Below are 25,627 nucleotides of genomic sequence, written 5' to 3' on the forward strand. Positions count from 1 at the left end.
ACGTGATTCACGACCTCTTTACCTCTCGTAATCTTTCCTTTCTGGGCATCACCAAAATGGCTGAGACCCTCTCACACAGACTCCCCTGCTGTACTGTTACGTATGTAATGTTACGGTGGCCTCCACTTCACCCACACTCCTCGCCCTGGCAACAAACATGGTGGAGGAGTGGGCCTTCTTCTTTCTTCCAACTGTACCTTTAACCCAATCCCACCTCTACCCTCCCGTATCCTCTCCTCTTTTGAAGTCCACTCTGTCCGCATCTACTCCCTCTACAACCTCCAAATGGCCATCATATACCGAACTCCGGGTCCGACCATTGCCTTTATTGACCAATTCTCCACCTGGCTCCTTCACTTTCTGTCTGCTGACATTCCCACCATCATCATGGGTGACTTCAAGATCCCCATTGACACCCACCAGTCAGCAGCCTCCGAACTCCTGTCCCTTACTTCATCTTGTGGACTTACTCAGTGGTCCTCCTCAGCCACCTACACAGACCGACATACATTAGACCTGGTATTCACACGTCTCTGCTCCCAATCTAACTTCACAACCTCCCCTCTCCCTCTATCTGACCACCATCTACTCACTTTCTCATCACTGTCCTCCTCACCTGTCACCCATGTCCAGCAACATGCGCACCCACACAGGAACCTCTCACACCTAGACACCCACACACTCTTTGACTCTATCCTACCACTGGCATCCATATCCTCACTCCATGACACAGACACTGCCACTGCTTTCTATAATGCCACTCTCGCATCAGCTATTGACACGGTCGCCCCTGTCATGCTTAGCAGAGTGCGACAAATCGATAGACAACCCTGGCACAATAACATCACTAAAAAGCTTCGGCAAGTATCCAGAATTGAAGAACAGCGTTGGAAGAAAACGCATTCGCAAGATGATTTCACTGCATTCAAACAAGCAACACTCGCATTCAAATCAGCTCTCACCTCTGCTAAACAGTCCTACTTCACAACCCTTGTATCTTCCTTATCCCACAACCCCAAACAGTTGTTCAACACTTTTAACTCCCTCCTCCGCCCACCACTTCCCCCTCCGAGTTCCCTAATCGTTGGCGAGGACTTTGCCAGGCACTTCAAAAATAAGATAGACCAAACAAGGCAAGTCTTTATTGTCCACCACAACCCCTTTGTTTACCAGAACAATGCCCTAGCCCCATAACTTCCCTCTCCAAAATTTACTGAAGGGGAGATTGCTCATCTTCTCTCCAAATCACACCTCACCACTTGTGCGCTTGACCCCATCCCACCTCCTCCCCAACCCATCTCTTCAACCTATCACTAACTTCTGGTAGCTTCCCCTCTGCTTTTAAACATGCCACAATCACACCTATCCTTGACCCAAGTGCTATGTCCAGCTATCGCGCCATATCTTTGCTCTCATTTGCTTCCAAACTCCTTGAGCAGCACGTCCATGCTGAACTTTCCTCTCACTTTGCATCTAACTCTCTTTGACAACCTACAATCTGGCTTCCATCCCCACCATTCCACTGAGACTGCCCTGACCAAAATTACTAACTACTTACAGCCAAAGCTAATAGACAATTCTCTATTCTCCTCCTTTTAGACCTGTCCTCTGCCTTCGACACAGTTGACCACTGCCTCCTACTACAGATCCTCTCTTCCTTTGGTGTCAAAGACCTCGCCCTATCTTGGATCTCCTCATACCTTACCAACCGCACATTTAGCGTTTCCTACTCCCAAACTACCTCTTCATCTTGCCCCCTCTCTGTTGGTGTCCCTCAAGGCTCTGTCCTAGGGCCCTTACTCTTCTTAATCTATACACTCGGCCTGGGACAACTCATAAGGTCCTATGGCTTCCAGTACCATCTATATGCTGATGACACCCAGATCTACCTCTCTGGCCCAGATGTCACCTCTCTGCTCTCCAGAATCCCAGAGTGTCTATCAGCCATATCCTTCTTCTTTTTCTCTCGCTTCCTCAAGCTCAATGTGGACAAATCTGAACTAATTATCTTTCCTCCATCTCGCACTTCTTCCCTACCTGATCTAGCTATCAAAATAAATGAAATCACACTTTCCCCTGTCCCCAAACTCTGCTGCCTCGGAGTAACCCTTGACTCTGCCCTGTCCTTCAAACCGCACATTCAAGCTCTCGCCACCTCCTGTCGCCTCCAGCTCAAAAATATTTCCAGAATACGTCCTTTCCTCAACCCTCACTCTACCAAAATGCTTGTGCATGCCCTAATCATCTCCCGCCTCGACTACTGCAACATCCTCCTCTGTAGCCTACCTTCTAACACTCTTGCACCCCCCCATTCCATCCTTAACTCTGCTGCCCGACTAATTAATCTCTTTCCTCGCTACACTCCTGCTTCCCCTCTTTGCAAATCCCTTTACTGGCTCCCAATTTCCCAGCGTATCCAGTTTAAATTACTAACACTGACCTACAAAGCCATCCAGAACCTTTCTCCTCTGTATATTTCCAAACTAATCTCTCAATATCTTCCCTCACGTAATCTCCGGTCCTCCCAAGACCTCCTTCTCTCCTCCACGCTTATTCGCTCCTCACTCAATCGCCTCCAAGACTTATCCCAAATATCCCTCATCCTCTGCAATTCTGTGCCCCAACACTTGCGGTTATCCACCAAATTTGGATCCTTCAAAAGAAACCTGAAAACCCACCTCTTCAAGAAAGCTTACAACCTGTAATGACCACTCGGCCACCTCAAAACCATCGGAGCTACTGCAACCCTCGACCTAATGTCTGCTTCCCTATAATCCTGTAGAATGTAAGCCCACAATGGCAGGGTCCTCTCCCCTCTGTACCAGTCTGTCATTGTTAGTTTGTTTACTGTAAGTGATATTTGTATTTTGATGTAACCCCGTCTCATGTACAGCACCATGGAATTAATGGTGCTATATAAATAAATAATAATAATAATAATGAGAAACACCTGCCTCGACGTCTAACCATCAGGAGATGCAGGAAGGAGCTGTGTACAGCGTTCCATCCTCCATGACCCCTCTGTGCCTCCTACAGCCTGACCACAATCTGTTACTGCTGGTGTCAATGCTATTAATAAGATCTCTGATCCTGTGTAATCCCAGGATCGACGTGAAGATGCCGGGAGGAAGTCTCGCCTCAGGTGTCCACAGACGTAGGAAGGAGTCATACACTGGAATTACTGCTCCAAGAGGGACAAGTGCTGGAAAGATGGAAATCGCAGGACCGAGACGTTACTGATCTGCAAATGATTAAAGAAAATGTATGAACATTTTTATTTCATCTGGATGTGTCCAGTCCGGAGTCTGAGCCTCGTGCAGAAATCCAGGCACCTCCAGCGTCGACTGCTGTGAATGAGGTCATTAATGGTTGTCTGAGGAAGGTTCTGTCATTGAATGCGCAAATCATCAATCAAGATCCTCTGCTGGAAGCTGCTGTGTAATCACCGATCAATGATGTCCCTCATGTGCTCCATAGAGACCAGTCCGGAGACATTGCTGGCAGCTTCTGTGTAAATACCAATCAATGACCTCCCGCTGTGATAGATGGAGACCAGTCCGGAGATGCTGCTGGCAGCTACTGTGTGATAACTCACCAGTAACGTTGCCCATGTGCTCGATGGTTTGATGGTGGAGTCAGTGCTGCAGCCATTTTTGCAAAGTGTCCCAGGAGTCGTTTTTCCACAAGACAACACCAGGCCGCATGTTCCTCGCACTACTGTGAGCCGCCGGCAAGGCCTAACCCTGCTCCCATGCCTGCAGAGTCTCCAGGCTTGTTTCCATTCAGCACATGGGGGACGTCATTGGTTTACTATGAGAATCGGGCATAAGATATGAGCAGATAATGATTAAACATTGAAACGAGCCCTCTGCTGAATTAGTGGCTTTTAGCTACACGTAGCGTTTACGATTAGAGTTAATGCATTTGCAGCGCCCCAGGGTCCTGGTCGTTGCAGTAATGTCATTTTCCTCTAGGGGAGAGTGATATTACGTTTGGAGGCAAAGAAGGACAACTGAATCCGGGTATCACAAACATGCAACACATTTCGCACTCCAGGCCACCAGGGGGAGCTCTGCTCCTATTTATTAGGGCACTCTTCACACTTAGGTAAAACTGGTTGCCTGGGGAGGAAGTTAGTTAGTTTCTGGCTGAGCTTCGCTCAGGTAGTTGGTCGCTGAGAGGGGTGGGAGCCTGTCAGAGATCCAGACAGAAGGACACGGAGCTGTGCCTGCCCTAAGTGCGGCAGCTTCTAGAAAGAGACATTGAAAGAGAACTGTATTGTAGAGAGGGTGAAGAAGTCGTAGCAAAGGAGTGGATATCAAAGGAGTTTTGCCCTACACAGGCTGCCTCCTTCTGAGGCGCAGGATCCCGGTAGCCGGAACACCGAGGGAGCAACGATCCTTTATGCCTTGCTCCAGAGTCTGGCAGGACAGCTAATTTCACATTACCTGTCCGCCTCTACACCCAGGAGGCACGGTGGCACCCCTTAGAGGCTGGGGCATGATAGAGTCCCTGTAAAACGCCTCTAACCACAGGTTATACAGGTTTGTCCTATCCATCTGGGGGACAGAGAGAGAGACATAACATCTACAGCATCTGTGAGGACCTTATGAGAAGCTTGGCAGTAAGGTACTACAACACCACGGCGCTAGAGGAAGGCTACTGATTTCTACCTGGACAAGGGGACTCTGGACTTGCCTCCAAACCGGCCAGACTCTGTCTGCCCTGTGGTCTGGTGCTCTGGACTGTGGATGCTGAAGCCTTCAGTAAAAGGTAAAGAGACTGCAACCTTGTGTCCTCGTTCTTCACTGCGCCTTTCACCATCCACCATCTACACACTGGGAAGCCCTGGGGACATACTTCACCTGTGGGAAGGTATACCATCTAGCTGCCATAACATCACCCCAGCGGACCCCTTAAAGCAGCGTCGGTCACCCTGACCGAATACCACAGGTGGCGTCACGAACATTCCCTTTAAAGACCTTTCCCTTTTAAACGGATGTCCCAGGGCCACGGACCGGGTCAGCCACCGTGACATCCCCCTGTAAACCGAAGGAGCCGGTACCGAGTACCCCGCTGCCCTTGGGGGCGCTCCACATTTATAAATGGCTTCTTACATCAAAAGAAAAATCCTCCGACGCTGATATCTAATTATAATGGGAAAGATTCCTGCTAATTGGGAAGTGGACGACACCGGGCAGTAGAATAGAGGGAGGGGGTGATTGTGTGAGATATATAATATATGTGTGATTAAGAGAAAGAAATGACATTGTTTTTTTGGAGGAGGGCACTCTATGGCACTGATAATGAGGAGCCCTCTGTCACTTCACTGATGATGAGTGGCACTCTGTTGGCACTCATAATGGGGGGCATGAGGCCTTTGATGACACTAAAGTGGAGGAGCACTCTGACACTGATAATGGGGGGCAGGGGCACTCTGACACTGATAATGGGGGGCAGGGGCACTCTGACACTGATAATGGGGGGCAGGGGCATTCTGACACTGATAATGGGGGGCAGGGGCACTCTGATAATGGGGGACACTCTGCTGACATTGATAATGAGGGGCAGGGGAACTGTGCAGACACTGATAATGGGGGCAGGGGAACTCTACTAGCATTATTTAGCATTATATGGCACTGATACTGGAGAGCACTCTGACATTGTTTTTTTTTACGGCTAGTCACTGATGATGGGGGGGCCCTCTGTTGGCACTGATAGTGAGGCACTCTAATTGCACTAATAATGGAGGGTAGCCCTCTGATGACACTGATGTGGAGGGGCACTCTGCTGACACTTAGCTATTTAGCACAGGTCACTGATACTTTTACATCCGGCCGGTCACTGATGATGGGGGCCCTCTGATGGCGCTGATAATGAGGCATTCTTATCTTAAGGCACTGATGATGGGGGCCCTCTGATGGCACTGATAATGAGGCACTCTTCTCTTATCTTATGGCACTGATGATTGGGCCCTCTGATGGCACTGATAATGAGGCATTCTTATATTACAGCACTGATGATGGGGGCCTTCTGATGGCACTGATGATGGGGGCCCTCTGATGGCACTGATGATGAGTCACTCTTCTCTTATCTTACGGCTCTGATGATGGGGGCCCTCTGATGGTGCTGATAATGAGGCATTCTTATCTTATGGCACTGATGATGGGGGCCCTCTGATGGCACTGATAATGAGACATTCTTATATTACGGCACTGATGATGGGGGCCTTCTGATGGCACTGATTATGGGGGCCCTCTGATGGCACTGATGAGGCACTCAGTATTATTTTACTTTACGGCCGGCGCTCACAGTCAGTGCGGGAAGCTGACGGCGAGGGACGTGACGGACACCGGAATGTAAGTATGTACTGTTTTGTTTTTTTTACATTTACAATGGTAACCAGGGTAAACATCGGGTTACTAAGCGCGGCCCTGCGCTTAGTAACCCGATGTTTACCCTGGTTACCCGGGTAGTATCGCTGGTCATATCGCTGGTCGTGATCGTTGGTAAATCGTTTAGTGTAACGGTACCTTTATGGCACTGATGATAGGGGCTCTCTGATGGCACTGATAATGAGGCATTCTTATCTTACAGCACTGATGAGAACTCTAATGATCATGAAGTCGTGCTCAGTACGGGCAGAGGCTTTTTCTTCTGTCGGACATCGTGTGCCTCTGGCTGTTGGGTGATGGTGCCGTCTTCACCTCCCTGAGCCTCAGTCACTGTTCAGACCACTGTGGGCACAGAACAGGCGACATCTGTTCTCTAGAAACACAACGATGTTCAGGTGTTTCTGGAAATGACAGGTAATTGTCCGTAGCGCCCAGACATGATTATATGGGGAGCACGGTGCGTAGACGGCACATCGTTGGGACAAAGCCGCCTCTTCTGGTGCAGCCGTCGGACGTGAATTCATTATCTGGTAAATTGACGAGAAGTTGTACAGGACCGTGATCTGCAAAGCCTCCTCCGAAAGGAGAGTAATGGTTTGTGACAAGATGGGGAATCTCATAAACGATCTGCAGCCGCTCTGTCAGCTGGATTCACTTTACCCTGTTAGGCCAATGAAGTAACCTGGCATCCGATAATCCGGAATGTCTGATCGTCCGTCCGCAGTATAATTACAGCAGCCTTCCCCGGATCAGAACGTCAGTCCAGCAATGTGGAAGGATTGAATGGCGTCGTCGTCCGTTATTTATCTCGCTACTTTTGTGTGCTGTGCAGACGGCTCAAAAATAGCTTTTCCCTCCACCTCTGAGGCTAAGCGGGGGGTTACCAGGGGCGAGGATTTCGTATCCCCTACACAGTGGATCGTTGGACATAAAATGTAAAAAAAACCTGAATTCTAGATTGGATGTTTTTTTTTCTTTTATGTTACTTTTTAGTTTTGTGTTTTTCTCTTTAAAGGGAACCTGTCACCAGTTTTTGAGCCTATGAACAAATGCCACCACCTTTAACTGCTCCTGTGCTGCACTCCACAAATGTGTCTGTCAGCTCCTAACTCCCCCTGTATGCCCCCAAAATACCATTTGATATGCTCCAGTGCTGTATGTAAATAAGAGTGGTCCAGTCCGATGGGCGTCTTTTCTGCGGCGTACGTCCCTCCTCTCTGCTCCTAATCGCGGCGTCCTGCTTTGATTGATGTGATGCGTCATCCACATAGCAAACCTAGAGCTCGCGCCTGCGCATTAGCCTCACAGGACCGCGCAGGCGCACTCTGCTCTACTGTGAACAGAGCATTAAACAGCACTGCGCAAGCACATTGTGACGTCATTTGAATGAGGCTGCTGCACAGGCGAGAGATCTCTGTTCGCCATTCACATAAATTACTACTATGCGCTTGCGCAGTGCTGTTTAATGCTCTGCTCACAGTAAGAGATGGGTTAGGGCTGGAATGAGCATGTTAGTGAGGTTGGGGAGCAGGTGGGAAAAGATGGGGTCAAGTGCACAGGTGGTGAGGTGTGATTTGGAAGGGAGGTGAGTAAGCTCTCCTTCAGTTATGTCGGAGAGGGAGGTTATTAGGGAAAGGCAGAGGTCTGGTATATGGAGTGGTCGGGGTGGTGGAACAGTAAAGATTTCCCTTGCTTGGTCGATCTTGTTTTTCAAGTAGGTGCCAAAGTCCTCGGAAGAGATGAGGGAAGTTGGAGTTGAAGGTGGCAGTGGTGGGCGGAGGAGAGAGTTGAATGTGCTGAACAGTTGTTTTGGGTTGTAGGATAATGAAGATACAAAGTTTGTGAAATAGGTCTGTTTAGCAGAAGTGAGGGCTAATTTGAAGGCAAGTGTAGCTTGTTTGAAAGCAGTGAAGTCATCTGGCAGGTGTGTTTTCTTCCAACGCCGCTCCACGACCCTGGATGCTTGTCCAAGTTTTTTGGAGAGATTGTTGTGCCAGGGTTGCCTATTGATTTGTCGCACTTTGCCATGCATGAGAGGGGCGAATGAGTCTATGGTTGATGTGAGGGTGGAGTTATAGAAAGTGGTGGCGCTATCCGTGTCATGGAGTGAAGATATGGAGAACAGAGGTAGAAGAGAGTCAGAGAGTCTGTGAATGTCTAGGTGTGCGAGGTTTCTGCGAGGATGTGCTAGTGGCTTGACATGGGGGGGCAGGTAAGGAGGACAAGGATGAGAAGGTGAGTAGATGGTGGTCAGATAGGGGGAAGGGAAAGGTTGTGAGATTAGATAGGGAACAGAGGCGGGTAAAGATGAGGTCTAGTGTATGTCCGTCTGTGTGGGTGGCTGTGAAGGACCACTGAGTAAGTCCAAAGGATGAAGTAAGGGACAGGAGTTTGGAGGCTGCTGGCTGGCCGGTGTCAGTAGGGATATTAAAGTCACCCATGATGATGGTGGGGACGTCCGCAGAGAGAAAGTGAAGAAGCCAGGTGAAGAATTGGTCAATGAAGGCAGTGGCTGAGCCCAGTGGTCGGTATATGACAGTCATTTGGAGATTAGAGGGAGAGTAGATACAGACAGAGTGAACCTCGAAAGAAGGGAGGATAAGGGAGGGTGGGGGTTGGATAGGGTTGAAGGAGCAGCTTTTGGAAAGAAGAAAACCCACTCCTCCGCCATGTCTGTTGCCAGAGCGAGGATTGTGGGTAAAGTGGAGGCCTCTGTAACTCGGTGCAGCAGGGGAGGCCGTGTCATCGGGCGTCAGCCAGGTCTCAGTGAGGGCCAGGAAGGAAAGGTTGCAGGAAGTAAAGAGATTGTGAATCACGTGGAGCTTGTTGCAGATGGAGCGGGCATTCCAAAGTGCCCCAGAGAAAGGAAGCAGGGGGTGGGGGTCAGTGGCACAGATTTTAAGTGTGAGGTATTGCAGTAGTTTCTCTTAGTGTGAAAAGGATAGGGGTGAGGATTAGTGGGATGTATGAGTCGGGGGGCCAGGATTGAGAGATATGTTGCCAGCAGAGAGAGGGAAAGCAGGTGGGGGAAGAAGCGTGATCGGCTTATTTTATATTTTAGCAGGAGAAGTCTGAAGTTAAGGAACAGGTCTGCAGATGAAGCGAGGTGGGGATAAGAGAGAGAGGGAGAGAGCTTGTCAGGACGCTGAACATTTTTTACCTTTTGTGCATTACTGCCCTTTTTCAATATGGCGTCTTTGGTCTCATGTGCACTGTGTCTCCTGCTATAAAACTCCACCCCAGCCTTCAGTCTGTGCTATTGTATTCTGCCTTGCATCCAGCTCCTGACCTCTGATTACTCCTGGCTATACACCTGCTCCTGTGAACCTGTGTGGTGATCCTGCTACTCTGCTCTGAGTTCCTGCTGCATACACTAGTTTCCAGTAATCCTCCTTCATCTGCTGTTCGTGTTTACTTCCATCTGCATTTGCTGGTCATGTAAGCTGTTGCTGCTTTGCAATAACCTGAGACTATTAACCAGGCCTCCCTGGTTGAGCTAAGATATGATTTGAACTGCCTAATAAGCATATCTATCTGTGCCTGGACTAAGACAAGGATTTATTCGTGTCAAGTATCCTCAAGAATAACTGTGCTTCATAGACTTTCTGCTTGTTTGCATTTTCCTCTGAAGTTTCCTATAGACTGCTAAGCTGCGTTTATTATTTGCACCAAGTGTTGTGGACTTGAGTTTCTCTCTGCACCTGTTTGAATCACCGTGTGATAATATAGACTTTACCACTTATAAAACTGTGTCCTGTAGTTGTCTTATTCCACACAAACAGTCTCCTGAGTTATCCCCTATAATTATTACATAGCTATTTTGTTCGAGGGTGCAGGGGTTTGGGGATAGCGAAGGAGGGTGAAGATTAGTGGAGCAAAAATGGTGAGAGCAAATGTATTTCTGGTATATTTCTGATGTTACACTTTAAAGATGTCACTTCAAATGATGTCGTATCTGACCTGCTCCATTCAACTTATACCATTCAAGTGTCCATGACATGAAGCCAGGTGAGAGAGACAGAGAGGGGAGGAGGAAGGAGCAGGCGGACAGTTCACAGCCGGGTTCAATTAACAGATTGCAGTAAAAAAAAAATTAAAACAAATTTGATTAGCATCAAAGCTAGTCTTAGCTCATTGGAGTGTAGATTTGGTAGTAGAGTGACAAATGGGAGGAGTTGTAGGACACAGTGCAGCACTGTGGAGAGCTTTGTGGGAGAGTGCAATGACTGGTATGGAGTGGCGGCATCGGTGTAGCTGCTGGACAGAAATATGAGCCTGACTGCTGCATTCAGGATAATGGCAAATGCATTTTGTGACGAGAAGAGCAATTAGTGACTTACAATTAGTTGTGAATTCAAGATGAAAAGCAATCAGAGCAACAGTAACGGCTTTTAGTTATTTTGTTTTATTAATAATAAGATAGAAGGTTAAAGGATTAACAAATCCAGGAACATTATCAATAGACAAAATCATAGGAACAAAGCCGAGGTCAGGTACCAGGTGATCAGTAAAAGCCAAGTCTGGCAAGCAGTATGAATACCGAGGCGCCTGGTGACAGAGGCAGAACATGTCCGGGTAAAGATGTAACGTCAGAAGGCCACAGGTACATGGTGAAGATCCTTCTATATAGGTCCAGCAGTGATGGTGGATCTGCTGGACATCAGGGCGCTAGATGTGGAGGTTTCCAGTCTTTTAGATGGTGCTGGGTCAATAGTAACAACATGCAATTGCGCGAGCAGCCCTGGATAATCGACGCCGGCAGGATGATAAGATCCGGCGGAGGAGGGAACCTGTGAGAAGAGAATTAAATATATTGTAAGTGACGGGACTCCATATTACATGACACTACTATACTACTTACTATACAGAGGTCAAGGATCACTGTCAGCCATCATACATGTGACAATCCCATCACTGACAGATAATATCTTCTCATGAATTTTTCTCATTGATTCACATCACACAAAATTGAGCTGATTCTCAAACTTACCTTGTCTCTTTTTCTCCTTTTCTTTATTTTCTGAGTTTTGTTGCACTCTACTCAAAGGCATCGACGATTTTCTGTCCTCATGAGCTGGAATATCTGATCAGAATTTAAAAAAAAAACATCAGTATCAATGTATTCTTATAGTATCTGCTTTGTATCTATAAGGCTATGTGCCCACGTTCAGGATTATTGGCGTTTTCTTTTGCGTTTTTTTCCACGGGTTTTCCGCTATAAAAACGCTTAATTTAAGCATCCCATCATATTTAATGCATTTTGCATTTTTTGTGCACATGCTGCGTTTTTTTCCGCATCGGAAACACATTCCGCAAAAAACACAGCATGTTCATTCTTTGTGCGGAATCGCGGCGATTCTGCACACATAGGAATGCGTTGATTCGCTTACATTCCGCATGGGGCTATGCCCACCATGCGCAAAGTAATCGGATCATGTGCGGATGGTACCCAGGATGGAGGAGAGGAATCTCCTCCAGGGACTGGGCACCATATCCTATGTAAAAAAAAGAATTAAAATAAAAAAGTTATATACTCACCTTCTGGCGGCCCCCGGATCCAGCCCAGGCCTTAGCAAAGCTCCCGTTCCCAGGGATGCATTGCGCGAATCACCTGGATGATGTAGCGGTCTCGCGTGATTCTACGTCATCTGGGGTCATTGTCGCGAGGCATCACTGGGAACGGGAGTTGCCGGGAGCATCGCGAGGATCGGGAAGGCTGTGGGGGCCGCCGGAAGGTGAGAATATCACGATTTTTTAATTTTTTTATTATTTTTAACATTATATCTTTTTACCATTGATGCTGCATAGGCAGCATCAATAGTAAAAAGTTGGTCACACCTGTCAAACACTATGTTTGACAAGTGTGAGCAACCTGTCAATCAGTTTTCCAAGCGATGCTACAGATCGCTTGGAAAACGCTAGCATTCTGCAAGCTAATTGCGCTTGCAAAACGCTATTGTTTAGCGGGAAAATGCATGCCAATTCCGTATGCGTTTTACTCGCGGCAGGAAGTTGCCTAATTGCCGCGGAAATTTCAGCGGAAATTCCGGACCTGTGCACATAGCCTTACGTAAGTAAAGGGGCGCCTTTTTACATGATACTATTGTGCACAAACAGCAGAGGAATGTTATCATACAGAAGTCAGTGATCATTGTCAGCCATCATACATGCGACAATCCCATCACTGACAGATAACATCTGCTCCAGATGAATGATCTGGTAATCTGGGAAAACTGTACAAAGTTAGAGAAATGTATGGGCCTATGGGCAACATAATTGGGATCCATGAAACATGAACAGCATAGGAGACCAATTACAGAAAAATCATGTGGAAATATTTGAGACAAAGGGCTCGATTCTATAAAGTTCGTTTCTTTTTTTTCCGCATGCGAGTTTCATCTCGCATGCGAGCTGTTCTCGCTTGCTCGCGTGATTCTTAGAAGCTTGCGAGTTTAATTCCCTTGTTCGAATGGTTGCGGAAGTCGTTGCGAGATTTTGAAACTCGCTTGCGGAAATCGGTGCTTTTCATGCGAGTTTGCGAGTTCCGATGCGGATTTACGTCACAAACTTGCGTATTTTTCTGTGCAGGAAGCTGCTGGAGTCTCGTGTGTGGACAGGAAGTGCGCCCCTGCGGGAACAGCTTTACACTTGTGCATGCGCATCACACATCTGGTTTGATAGGAGAGAGAGAGAGATAGGTAGGAGATAGAGATAGAGATAGGTAGGAGTGATAGGAGAGAGATAGGGGAGTGAGGTTAGGTTTATAGTGCTCCTGCCCGCAGCTGTTGCCTGTGTATTAGCTGCAGCAATCAGTCACCTTTTGGCATGTCTTCCCACAGACATAATACACACAGAGAGCGCTCACATGCTGCAGGGAGACAGACTCAGCATGGGCACGGCAGTTCACGCCGCCGTAGTATCTCCAGGCATATAAGACACAGTGGAAGTAGCAGGAGACAGGAGTCACATGTCAGTTTGCCTAGCAACTCAAGCTCACGGAGCCACAGTCCTAGGCCCTCCACAAGCAGGGCAAGCACCAGCAGGGTACAGCATTCCTCTAGTCAGGCCAGTGGTGAAGTGCAGGCTGCTGGAGATCAAACACTGCATACTGACAGACCTGTCATGAGGCCAGAATCCTGCGCTTCCACTCCTTTGAGCCACTCATCACCTGCAAGCCATCAGTCTGAGGAGCTAGGTTCCAATTCCCCAGAGGAAAGCATGGAGGTTCGTTCAGCTGAAGAGCGAAGTGGTTCTATTCAAAAATACACCCGTTTTTCTCAGATCGAGAATCTTGTTTTGGCACAAAAAATTACGGAGCATTTCGATAAATTAATGGGAAGGCTGTCAAACCGGACTGAAATGTCCGTGAAAGCAAACCTCTGGGGTGATGTTGTCGATGCCGTAAATTCCGTTGGGAGGCAAAGAAGGAGTGTTGCGAAATGTAAAAAGAGATACCAAGATCTAAAAACACAGGTCCGTAAAAAGGTCTCAGATCTACGGAAGTACAGGTGAGCAAAGTTCACTTCAGTTGCTTAATGCGGATGTTCCGGCCAACAAACCAAATACTCGGTTCCCCTCCCCCAGCTGCGGGGCATCCCCTTAAGGGGTCATTGTGCAGGAGTATATGGACGCAGAACGTCCATAGACTCCTGTGAGGTGACGTCACCAGGGGATGCTGCACTTGGAGCATAGGCCCCGGGGGCTTAGGGCCGTGGGGCATCCCAAAAGGGGATACCCTGCGGCAGGGGTGGGTTTTTTATTTTGGATTTTTGGGTGGATCTTCCGCTGCAATGATCATGGTTATTCCTTCCTGCTGTTTGGTTATTCATTTTTCTAAATTTTTACGCTACCACAGTTGTTGCACTAAAAATGCTGGCTGCAGGGGTGCACCGTGCCTTGCAGATGCCAGTGGCAAGGAAAAGGAAGGTGTCCAATTTTTTTTCCGGGGGGGGAAGCCCAGGCTTAGAGGCTGTCATGGGCCCCATAATTCCTAATGGCAGCCCTGCCTGCGACCATGGCACACACACACACGTGCAGATATATCTGTCACCAACTGTCATAACTGGTGCTGGCTGCTCCACGTTCTAAATGCGAGCGTACATGCTGTTCTATATTCTTACCTTTGCATTACAGCACCGGCACTGGTGGAGGTTGCCCTCGGCGGTTGCTTTTGACCGACGCAGAGAAGCTCATTGAGGGCCTAATAAATCCGGCGACCTTGATTGGTCTTCCGCACACCATAGACACCGATGGTCCTGATGTTGCAGTTGCAGGTATGCTGTGCCCCACTGATCATCCTTTTAATCAATTATGCCATTGCAGTTATCCATATGCAGGAACATGATACATTTCTGATGATGTAAGACAGGCTGCTACTCGGCCAGAGTATGGCTTTTTTACCATGGCGCTTGGCCACTTTAGCTCTCCTTTCACACAGTGGACTGTTCGTTCCACATGGGCGCAACCTTGACACCCATAACCTGCCCCTGCAGTAGAGGCACTTGCAAATATTCTCAAGTCCGCAGCAGATGCAAGCACAGCAGACAATGCACCACTTACCTGGTGAGCGAGTCTACGCCGCTTGGCAACATCACAAGTGTTTTCCCGTGGCGTACCATGCGCACGACAGACTAGAGGGAGGGCCTGGGTGGGGGAATACCTCCTAGGCTGTCCCTCTACTCAGATGTCATTGTATTACGTTAGAGGAACCCACTGGCAGAGGCGCCGCCCAGCGCATACTCTGGCGGCGGGAAAGTGGTCTCTGTGCTTGCAGCCATGGCGGCAGGGCGAGAAAGTTGGGGCACTGCCACAGACGCTGCCTCTACTGCCCTGTATGCTGCTGGTGCTGGATGACAGCATTCTTTTTAACCGTTGTCGTTTTTTTTGCATAGGTCCGGTGCAGGAACATGTACAGGACAGTAACACGCCTTCAGAGTTGGACATTCCACCAGAACTGTCGTCCCAGCAGGACGAACGGGAAATTATTCTGCCCGTGGAGTTCATAGATGGGGACCAATGTGAGGTGCAGCGTCTGAATGAAGAACCTATTGCTGCACCCACCACATCCACCCCTGTAAGTAACACACGTAGGGGTGCGGTTGGCAGAAACCGAGCTGACCGTAGTGCTGGCCCCCCACCTAGTTTGCAAATGCAGTCGAGCTGTCGTTTCTACAGGATGCAACAGCAGCACCGCAAAATGTTGCAGCGGCAGCTTAACGGTATCCGGCAACAACAGATCGCTACGAACCTGCAGCTAACCCAATTGAACGAGCATTTTGGAACCTTGAACAGTTTGATTGGCCTTTTTTTGGCCGATCAAGCAAGCCGTTCTGGCCAGCAGTAAGTGCAGCTTGGAACTGGTTACCCCTACTTTTTTCTAAAGATAATTATGTTAACTGCTGCTGCATACTGTGCTTTTGGTGTCTTGGACGTCTTGTTTAATTGTTTGTGTTATGATTCATGCATGTCTCTGTTTTGTGTTTAAAACATGCATTTTTTTCAAGTAATTGTTTGCGCACAAAATGCCATTTCACAATGTTGTGAACCTCAACTTGGGGTAGTTATGCCTTAAAACATTAAAGTATCTCTGTGAGGTCCATATTAAATCCTGTAATGGTCTGGTCTTTCTAATCCCCAACTCAGGCAGCAGCATGGCCCGGTGCACCCCTGGTCATACTTCAAATTACAAATGGTAACGTGCAAATAGTGTGGGCAGTAACTCTGTCCACACATCTGACATCCACATTGTTCCTAAATTGCTGACCAAGATTAAACACTAGGAAGTTGTTAAACAGACATTACACTTTTTTTTTTCAACTGCAGTTGCTTATTTTTGAAAAAACAAAAAAAAAAAACACTGCTGCAGCACATAAACGTTTGGAAGGTGGGCTGTAATTCTGATGTGCAGAGCATTAACACTGTTATTTATCTTTAACTGACACATGTACATGTTTAGAAGTGGATCACCATTGGCCAATGTGATCGGATACTTTGCTCAGGGATAAACAAGGCATAAGAATTAATTTTTGGGGCCGTTTTTATACAAAAAAAAGATACTTAATAAGCAAAGAACCGATTGATCAGTTGTGCTCTTACAGAATTTCCCTGGTCATTGGCTGGTCCATCATACTGCAAGGCATGGATGTTCTCCACCATGCCCTCTTCCTCAGCAATGTAGTCCTGAACCCTGTGCTTAATTGCCAGATTGTGCAGCACCACACAGGCTCCTACAATGTCAACTACCTTGGGAGGTCTGTATTGTAAATAGCCACCGGACTTATCAAGGCACCGGAACCGTATTTTTAGTAGTCCAAAAGCCCGTTCCACCACTGCTCTGGTCTTCTTGTGGGCCCTGTTATATGTGGTTTGCGCTGCCGTGTCCTCACGCAGCATTGGCGTCATCAGCCACGGTAAGCAGGGATAACCAGAATCACCTAGAAACATATCAGGTTGTTAGCAACATTGTTTAGCACAATCGGAGAACACCACATGAATAACTTACCAAGCAGCCATCCTTCAGGGAGATTGCCATCCTCAAACTTGGTATATAGGCCAGAGTTCCGCAGAATGTGGCTGTCGTGACAGGATCCTGGGAACCCTGCCACTAGGCTCATGATCTGCAGATCAGGCCCAGCGACCATTTGAATGTTCATCGAATGGCCCATCTTCCTGTTACGGTAGATGTGTTCCTCCTCCACTGGTGGAATAAAATTGACGTGCGTACAGTCTATTGCCCCGAGGACATTGGGCATTTGTGCGATTTTATACCACTTAGTTTTCATGTGGCTAACCTCTTGCTCAGATGTGGGGAAGTACACAACTGTGGGCAGAATGCGTCGCATCCCCTTCAGAAAGTCGTCCAATGCCCGACACATTGCCGGCTGTGACATGCCCATGCACAATGCTCCCAGCCGCTGGAACGACCCATTGGCCAAAAACTGAATGCTTGCCACCATCTTAAGCATCCCAGGTAAGGCATGATTACGAGCGGTGATTGGCTCCAGGTCCTGTTGGAGAAGGCCATATAGGTAGGTGAGGGCACTGCGGTTGAGTCGGGTCAGCTCATATATGCTCCTCTCCGATAAATTAGCGATGTCCAACCTATCCCGATATATTCTGGGTCGGGGTACCGGCCGTGTTCTGGCATTTTCAGCCAGAATGCGCTCAAAATCCACACAAACAGCTAGAAAAGGCTCCATGATGCTCCTGAGGTAACTAGTTCTCTCCACAAACAACCAACTGTAATTTTCTCCCACATAACTGTCGAGATTTGCTCGCCAGAGAGAGGGGAGTTTGGTTATAGGATCGCACTAGAATTTCTCGAATTCGCATAGCCATTGTGAGTTTTTCTCGCATGCGAGTTTTTTTGCGAGTTTGCACTCGCACTTGCGAGTTTTTTTCGCAAAAACTCGGCAAAATCGAGAATGACTGTATAGGATCGCACCTACATTGTTTTCAGAGCGAGAATTACATTTTAACGCTAAAAACAGGCGAGTTTCCCATTTTCGAACTTTATAGAATCGAGCTCAAAGTCAACATTCTTATTTGTAGTGCTGTAGACATGTACATACCTGACAATGGGGACGAGCATGGCAAACTGCTAATAGCATCATCTCTAATAGATGCAGGAAAAGATTCTTTCTGCCTGTTTAGAAGAAGAAAAACAACGTGTAAATCACAAGTAAATGCAGTATAAAAGGAGTTGCCTCAGTAGTTTAACACCAACTATAAAGTCTATTAGGACATATGAGAGTTATAGTGGGGAAGGTTTCCTGTTTAAATCTACCTTTTATAGAGCAGAGCGAAAAACAACTACAAAGAATGGCTGGCATGTATTACTATATCTCCTACAATGTGGGCAGCACTAAAAGTGCATGACTGGCTGCAGTTATAGAATGTTACAATCAGCAGTTTCTGAAGCCTAATGACTGCTAATCATGGGGCGATGGATGCTGTAATTCAGAGGTGTCAAACTGCATTCCTCGAGGGCCGCCAACAGGTCATGTTTTCAGGATTTCCTTAGCATTCCACAAGGTGCTGGAATCATTCTGTGCAGGTGATTAAATTATCACCTGTGCAATACAAGGAAATCCTGAAAACATGACCTGTTGGCGGCCCTCGAGGAATGCAGTTTGACACCTCTGCTGTAATTGATATTATGGTATTTATGTCCCATATTTGGAGTTGTGCACATATGTCAGCCTGGAGCTGCAAGTAATGACCCTATAATCTACTCACATTTCTAAGATGTTTGTGCAGGATGCTTGGGTAAATTCTGCAGGTGACTTGGGATCCTCATTATTCATCCTCCTGGTAGCGGTGGTACAGAGCTAAATGTCGACAACAAGAAGATGATATGAAATACTTTTTTCTTACTTTTAGATGTATACTTTTTTACATTTTTTGTATTTGTTGTTCTCATACTTACTTTAGAAAGCCATTCAGAAGAAGATGAAAAATTTTGGTAGTCAAAGCTCTCATTGTCATCCTCATCCTCTGAGACCAGATGTTTGTTTATATCAGAGTGATCTACAAGACATAGGTAATGAAGCATTATTAGAGGTTGTCAATATAACACAGTCACCATTTATCCGTAATATTAATGGGAACTGATTGTCTCCAACTGTGGTAGATGAGACAAGCAGCTGCTTAGTCTAGATGATGTCTTCTTCTACTTACTGATAGAGAAGCTTGTGTCCACGTTTGACGCAACCTGAGGAACATACTCCGGCTTCTGACTTAGAAGGTTGTCAAAGTCTAAGCCAGTCAGGAATGGATGACCCTTGATCTCAAATGTTCCTGCTGGAAAATACAAAAAAAGTGTTGCGGATATTGTCAGAGACTGTTCCATATCTGAAATGTTTAACTTAATCTGAACTAATGACATTTCTGAGCAAACATGAAGGAAATTTACTGAAAGTCATGAAGAATTAGAAATGGATGAGTTGATAGAGAACTGCTAATTCTCATAGACATGAGCGATATGTGTAATAAGCAAATTGTTACCTGTCCCAAGTCTTTGTTCAGGATTTTTTCTCAGCAGTTCAGTGATGAGGCACTGAGCGTCAAAGGGAGGAATGGGTTCACAATCCCAATGCAGGTGTCCTGTTATATAGAAAATTACAGAAAATGAAACATCTTTATTGGTCTATAAGACAAAGCTAAAGAAATAGGTAAACAAATGTAACCACCCAAAGCAATGATTGGATTATTCCACTTACCACAGACAATATTGTTTTCAATCTCAGTTAGGGAATTCCCATAAAATGGTACAGATCCCACAAGAAATTTATGTAGTATGATCCCCATTGCCCACCAGTCAACAGGTCTTCCATAGCCTTTTTTCAGGATGACCTCTGGGGCTATATAATATGGGGTGCCACAGACCTGGAAACCAACAGAAGAAAAAGATGAGATTGATCATACCATTATGATAACAAGTTCTCACCATAAAAACACAATGACATAAGATAAAATATCAGCGGAAAAGATCTCTAGAAATTAATAATGCAGAGAAGAAATAGTGTGATGAGATTAGTAAAGAAGCTGCATTTCTGTAAGTGATGCCCACCTCATGGTCCCGGAACTCTCTGCTGATCTCCTCTGGTAATTGCTTGTAGATGTTGTTTTTTGGTATCATGACACCAAGTTTTGAATCACCAAAATCAGTAACTTTAATGTGTCCAGTAGATGTTATCAGGAGGCTGTGGAAGAAAAGATGGTTTTAACCTTGCAGACTATCTGATAATAAATGATAACTCCCTAGAGGGGGCACTTACTTCCCTGGCTTCAGGTCTCTGTGGACCACACCATAGCTGTGCAAGTATTCTACAGCAACAACCGCTTCTGCAAAGTACAAGCGGGCCAAGGGGACAGATAAAGGACCCCTTGTGTCTAATAGGGTGTAACAGTCTCCACCTGTAGAAAAAAAGAAATATGACCGGTGAGGGGTTTATAAAGCAGATCACCATGATGTATGGAAGTGAGCCAAGATAATTGGCAGGAAAGACTATATACAGATATATAACGTATAGTGCACTTAATATTAGACTAAAGTAATGGTGAAATGTGGTCCAGGTAACTAAAAACATAAAGTGATATCACATCTTGTCTGCAGCTGAAGATACTATCTATCTATGTATCTATCTATCTATCTATCTATCTATCTATCTATCTATCTATCCATCCATTGAAGCCCCTTAGTGTTCTCACCAGCAATATACTTTTTATGGCCATTTCAAAGTATGATGCTGTCCAGCGTGCCCCCACCCAAACACACAGAGTATGGTTCCCCCAGTGAATCCTCCTCCCTACAGTATCACCCCGCATATACGGTGTCAGGATGATGGCGCCCACAGTCCCTATACTCAGTATAATGTCCCAAACAGACTCTCACACAATATAATGGCCCCCCACAGGTCTTCCCTTAGTATAAAGGCCCCCACAGCTCCTCACACATAATTTGGACCCTAACACAGAATGAGGACCCCCACACAAAATTAGGACCTCCACAGCACACCACTCAGTATGAAGACCCCACTCTGTACAGGGGCATTCACAATCGACAAGTCAATCTGGGGGTATTAGCAGGCTCCCATTGCTTCACACACAGTACTATGTCCCCCACAGCCACCCAATCAGTATTATGGCCCCTACAAATGCTGACATTAAATAAAGCACTATTCCCCTGGCCCCATTGCCATGGCATGCTGCTCTGGTCAGTGTGAGTGCTGAGACTCCACACTACAGGCGCGGTGCTGTGACTACTTGGCCCCTGCGGTGTACGGAGTCTCAGACCACAGTCTCACAACCACGGGCTGAATGGTGGATCGGGGGCTTTCGGCTTCCTGATGCGCCTTTCTGTTCCGCTGTATTCACATTCTGAGGATGCGGCCATGCTGAAATTGTGTTGATAGGAGTGATGTGGCCCAATGCCAAGAGATGCTGGGCTCCTAGAGCTCATGGGCCCCATAGTACCCCCTGCTGACAGAACAATTAATTTCCGGGCATGTAGGTCATATATAACCTATAGTAAATGCTCTGTGGTGATGTAACCAACCACCTGGACAAGTCCTAATGATATGATACTAGATGGAGGCCCGATGCTATCACATTCGGAGGGCGGTAATGTCATGATGGGGGCAGGCTTTGCAGAGTTGACAATCTCCTTTGCTGCTTTCCTTTCATTGTCATTGGCGTACTTTTTAGGAGGAGCCATGTTGGCGTTGATATTTGCTTTTTACAGGTGTTTTCCCACGAACGAAAGTTCATTTTAAAAATTCTCTGTGTCTGACCGTGTACAGAACATACTACAGCTCCTGGGCAGGGGAGGAAGCAAAAGACAATACTGACACTACAGCAGGAGATACATTTTGTGAGGTAAAATATTTTTTAAAAACAGTGAAATATTTTACCTCACAAAATGAATCCTCTGTGATCCCCAGCTGTAATGTCAGTATTGTCTTTTGCTTCCTCCCCTGCCCAGGAGATGTGGTATGCTCCATACACGGTCAGACACAGACAATGTTTAAAATGAACTTTCGTTTGAGGGAAAACCCCTTTAATGTGACCGGCTTCCTCTGCCTGTAGACACATCGTGCATCTGCTGCTGGCATCAGCCCAATGATTCACTGCACCTGCGCGGAATTCACAGTAAATCAGACCGCCGCCATCTTTGTGCAGGCAGATAGCGGCGGTCACATTAAAACTGCGCATGTGCTTCTCCTGTACAAAGATGGCGGCAGTCAGTGAATCATTTGGCTGATCCTGGCGGCGGCTGCATGTTCGCAACGGTGTTCCACTGGTGGTACCGTGCAAGAGGCTGCGTACGGCGTATACAGTGTGTGTGGTGGGATGGTGTTCCTCTGGTGGTACCGTGCAAGAGGCTGGTACCACCAGCAGTTTCCATATTGAGACACCCATCACTTGGGTGTCCCAATATGGAGGTCGGTGAACTTCCGCCACTTGGAATTCTGGGATCCCGACACATCTGGACGGAACAGGATGTGAAGATATTACAAGGTAATTATATATTAAGAACATGTAAGCAGACGTGGATTGTCTATAATAGAATACACATGTCCTACCTTCCGCATACTCCATGACCATACAGAGGTGCGATTTAGTTGGAAAGCAGCAGAGCATGGAGGCCACAAAGGGACAATCAGAGAATGTTAAGATGTCCCTTTCCAAATAAGCCCCTTCCTCCACTTCTAGAGCTTCCAGTTTCCGTTTGGCAATTTTCTTCATTGCAAAGGTCTGATGTAAGTCTTTATGGCGCGCTAAGTAGACGGACCTGGAGAAAAGCACAATCCATGGTAAATAATCAATCCTTATTAACAGTCCATCTATAGAAGTCATTATATGATCTATTGTACTAATTTCTTGGAGTCCGTCAGTCACTGGAGATACAATTCTAGAAATTAATAATATAGCACTGAATAGATCAGCTATGGAGATCTGCACAATGCCATGTCTGCCGGAGCCCTCACACGTCACATTAGAGAGGAGAGAATCTTCTTGGGCAGATTCGCTATAATTGACCAGAAGATCCAATTCTGTATGCAAAATTTAGTCCAAATTGAAATTCCTCCATTGCTGTAAGAAGTTTATTCTGCTCCTCTCAATCCCTAAGGCCGGGGTCACACTTGTGACTGCAATGCGAGAAACTCGCCTCAATACCTGGCACTGCCGCCGGCACTCGGGAGCGGAGTGTGCGGCTGCATGTATTTCTATGTCCCGAGTGTCGGCGGCAGTGCCGGGTATTGAGTGCCTGGCCTAAGGCATAATAAATGGAGGGGATGGAAGTAGTTAAATAATAATGGAGCCCATTCTACCCACCTGTCCAAGGCTCCCACCTGTCTATCCCTGCAGTTCTCCGGGCAAGTCTTTGGTTGCTCTGGCGCCCCCGTCTGGTGCTGAGGCAGTGATTGGACTCACGTGGTCATGGTGGAGGGTGCAGATGTCATTGATGTCAATATCGTGTCAATCCTCCCGTGACCGTGTGTAGCCGATTACTCTTATCAGCTCAATAATGGAACCCAAAAACCAAATGTCTGCTGAGGAGGAAGCTCTGGTGGAGGCGGCAGCATAAGAACCGATGGGGTCTAGGACACGTGACTGTAATATGTTATATTCATCCCTTTCCTTAAGGGTATGTGCCCATATTAAGTATTTGCAGCAGAAATTTTTCCAGCATATCTGCATTTCTAAGCAGGAAAAACGATGCGTGAAATAGGCGCATTTTTGTTGTGTTTTTGATACATTTTTTACCTGCGTTTTTGCTGCAGATTTCCCCCCACTCATTATTATGTGTGAAATCTGCAGAAACAATGCTGAAAGAATTGACATGCTGCAGAGTTAAATGGAAAGATAAGCATCGTGTGCACGAGTCTTCAGGAATCTCAGTCACTTTTCTGGCATCATGAAATCCCTCAGGTTTTGTAAGGCCATGTTCACACGATCCTTTTTTTGATCCTTTTTTTTATCCTTTTTTTTTCAGGTCCTGATTTGGAAAACCCGCAGTGCAAAACTGCACTGCTGATTTTCCTGCAGTTTCTTCTGCAGATTCCTCTGCGGGATTTCAACAGCACTTTCCTATTGGTGCCTGTTGAAAACAGGAGCTGAATCCGCAGAAAGAAGTGACATGGTACTTCTTTTTTTCTGCAGGCAAATCCTCGCGGATTTGCCTGAGAAATAAAGGATAATGGGCACAGCGGTTTTTGTTTTCCATAGAGTAACATTGGACTGTACCCTGCATGGAAAAAGGACCTGACAAATCTGAGCAGAAAAAAACACAAAAAATGTGAGAAGTCTGCAATGTGTGCACAGGTCCTTACAGTGTGACCTGTTCTAGGTCCGTACGCTCCACTGTATAGAAATGAGCTGAATAGTGAGAATTGGATGTGGACAGTGATGTGGACTCCTATCATTTCCCTATGATAACACTGACTGGCCGAGCACAGAGGCAGAAGTGTTGTCATAAGGAACCCTGAGCAATGTGGATTATACCAACAGAAATCTCACCCAAAAGTTCCAGCGCCGATCAGTTTGGATGTTTCAAAGTCGCTTATATGCGGCATTCTCGCTGGGATCAATGATTCAATCGCTCCCTATAAAAAATAAGAAATGATATTCAGATAAGAAAGCTGCAAGAAAAAAGCTCCAGACACAAAAACTTCTTCCTCCAATATTATGTCCCAGCTGATTCACAGTGATTGCATGTACAAGCAGAACGCTCCGCAGACACCGATGTCATTTAACCCCTTAAGGGCTGTCCCACACGTCCAGATAATTCCGGTACCGGAATAAATCGGTACCGGAGTTATCCGCGTCCGTGTGCCTGGGAACTCACGTAGGCCATACGTGCGGCACACGTGTGCCGCCCGTATGGCGAGTGGGTACCACACGGAGCGTGTGGTACCCACGCGTGTGGTACCCTGCATCGCGCTGAAGCCGCGATTCATATGTTCCCTGCAGCAGCGTTTGCTGCAGAGAAAATATGAAGAATAGTGTTTAAAATAAAGATCTATGTGTCCGCCGCCCTCCCACCCCCTGTGCGCCCCCCCCCCGCTGTTCAGAAAATACTTACCCGCCTCCCTCGCTGCTTCCTGGTCTGGCCGCGGCTTCTAGTGTATGCGGTCACGTGGGGCCGATCATTTACAGTCATGAATATGTGGCTCCACCTCCCATAGGGGCGGAGCCGACTATTCATGATTGTAAATGAGCGGCCCCACGTGACCGCATACAGTGGAAGCCGCGGCCAGGCCAGGAAGGAGCAACAGCCAACGAGGGACCGGGTGAGTATTTTCAGGACAGCGGGGGGGCGCACAGGGGGTGGGGGGGCGGCGGACACATAGATCTTTATTTTAAACACTATTCTTCATATTTTCTCTGCAGCAAACGTTGCTGCAGGGAAGATATGAATACCGGCTTCAGCACCATGTGGGGGGGACAGCGCTTACTGTAGCGCTGTCTCCGGCACGCCACACGGACCCCAGACGGAGAATGTCCGTGTGAGGTCCGTGTTTTACACGGACCCATTGACTCTATTGGGTCCGTGTAATCCGTGCGCTCCCACGAACACTGACATGTCTCCGTGTTTGGCACACGGAGACACGGTCCGCAAAAAATCAATGACATCTGAACAGATGCATTGATTTTTATGGGTCTACGTGTGTCAGTGTCTCCGGTACGTGAGGAAACTGTCACCTCACGTACCGGAGCCACTGACG

The 25,627-nt window shown here is 47.0% G+C and overlaps 2 protein-coding genes across 4 annotated transcripts in view; one reads left to right on the plus strand and one right to left on the minus strand.

Moving 5' to 3' along the window:
• Positions 1-15,997, plus strand: part of LOC143806490 (uncharacterized) — a 67,819-nt gene extending 51,822 nt beyond the window's left edge. The window contains exons 1-3 of one of the 2 annotated variants that reach the window (XM_077287084.1): positions 13,086-13,903; positions 14,529-14,668; positions 15,287-15,997. In XM_077287084.1, coding sequence (XP_077143199.1) covers positions 13,221-13,903; positions 14,529-14,668; positions 15,287-15,738 — 1,275 coding nt within the window. In that variant the 5' untranslated portion in view covers positions 13,086-13,220 and the 3' untranslated portion in view covers positions 15,739-15,997. Of the gene's footprint in view, positions 1-13,085; positions 13,904-14,528; positions 14,669-15,286 lie in introns of those variants that run through there. The other variant, XM_077287085.1, reaches the window with a different exon arrangement.
• The window catches only part of LOC143806488 (microtubule-associated serine/threonine-protein kinase 3-like), a 30,455-nt gene continuing 15,633 nt past the window's right edge, over positions 10,806-25,627 (minus strand). For both annotated transcript variants that reach the window (XM_077287083.1, XM_077287082.1), the window contains exons 3-14: positions 24,420-24,505; positions 22,481-22,689; positions 20,174-20,312; positions 19,966-20,098; positions 19,616-19,781; positions 19,401-19,499; positions 19,074-19,196; positions 18,823-18,923; positions 18,633-18,724; positions 17,966-18,039; positions 11,386-11,478; positions 10,806-11,185 (exon numbers count right to left, since the gene is read on the minus strand). In XM_077287083.1, coding sequence (XP_077143198.1) covers positions 11,103-11,185; positions 11,386-11,478; positions 17,966-18,039; positions 18,633-18,724; positions 18,823-18,923; positions 19,074-19,196; positions 19,401-19,499; positions 19,616-19,781; positions 19,966-20,098; positions 20,174-20,312; positions 22,481-22,689; positions 24,420-24,505 — 1,398 coding nt within the window. In that variant the 3' untranslated portion in view covers positions 10,806-11,102. The remainder of the gene's footprint in view (positions 11,186-11,385; positions 11,479-17,965; positions 18,040-18,632; positions 18,725-18,822; positions 18,924-19,073; positions 19,197-19,400; positions 19,500-19,615; positions 19,782-19,965; positions 20,099-20,173; positions 20,313-22,480; positions 22,690-24,419; positions 24,506-25,627) is intronic.

This window comes from Ranitomeya variabilis, chromosome 2 (genome assembly GCF_051348905.1).
Source record: "Ranitomeya variabilis isolate aRanVar5 chromosome 2, aRanVar5.hap1, whole genome shotgun sequence".
Taxonomy (NCBI): domain Eukaryota; kingdom Metazoa; phylum Chordata; class Amphibia; order Anura; family Dendrobatidae; genus Ranitomeya; species Ranitomeya variabilis.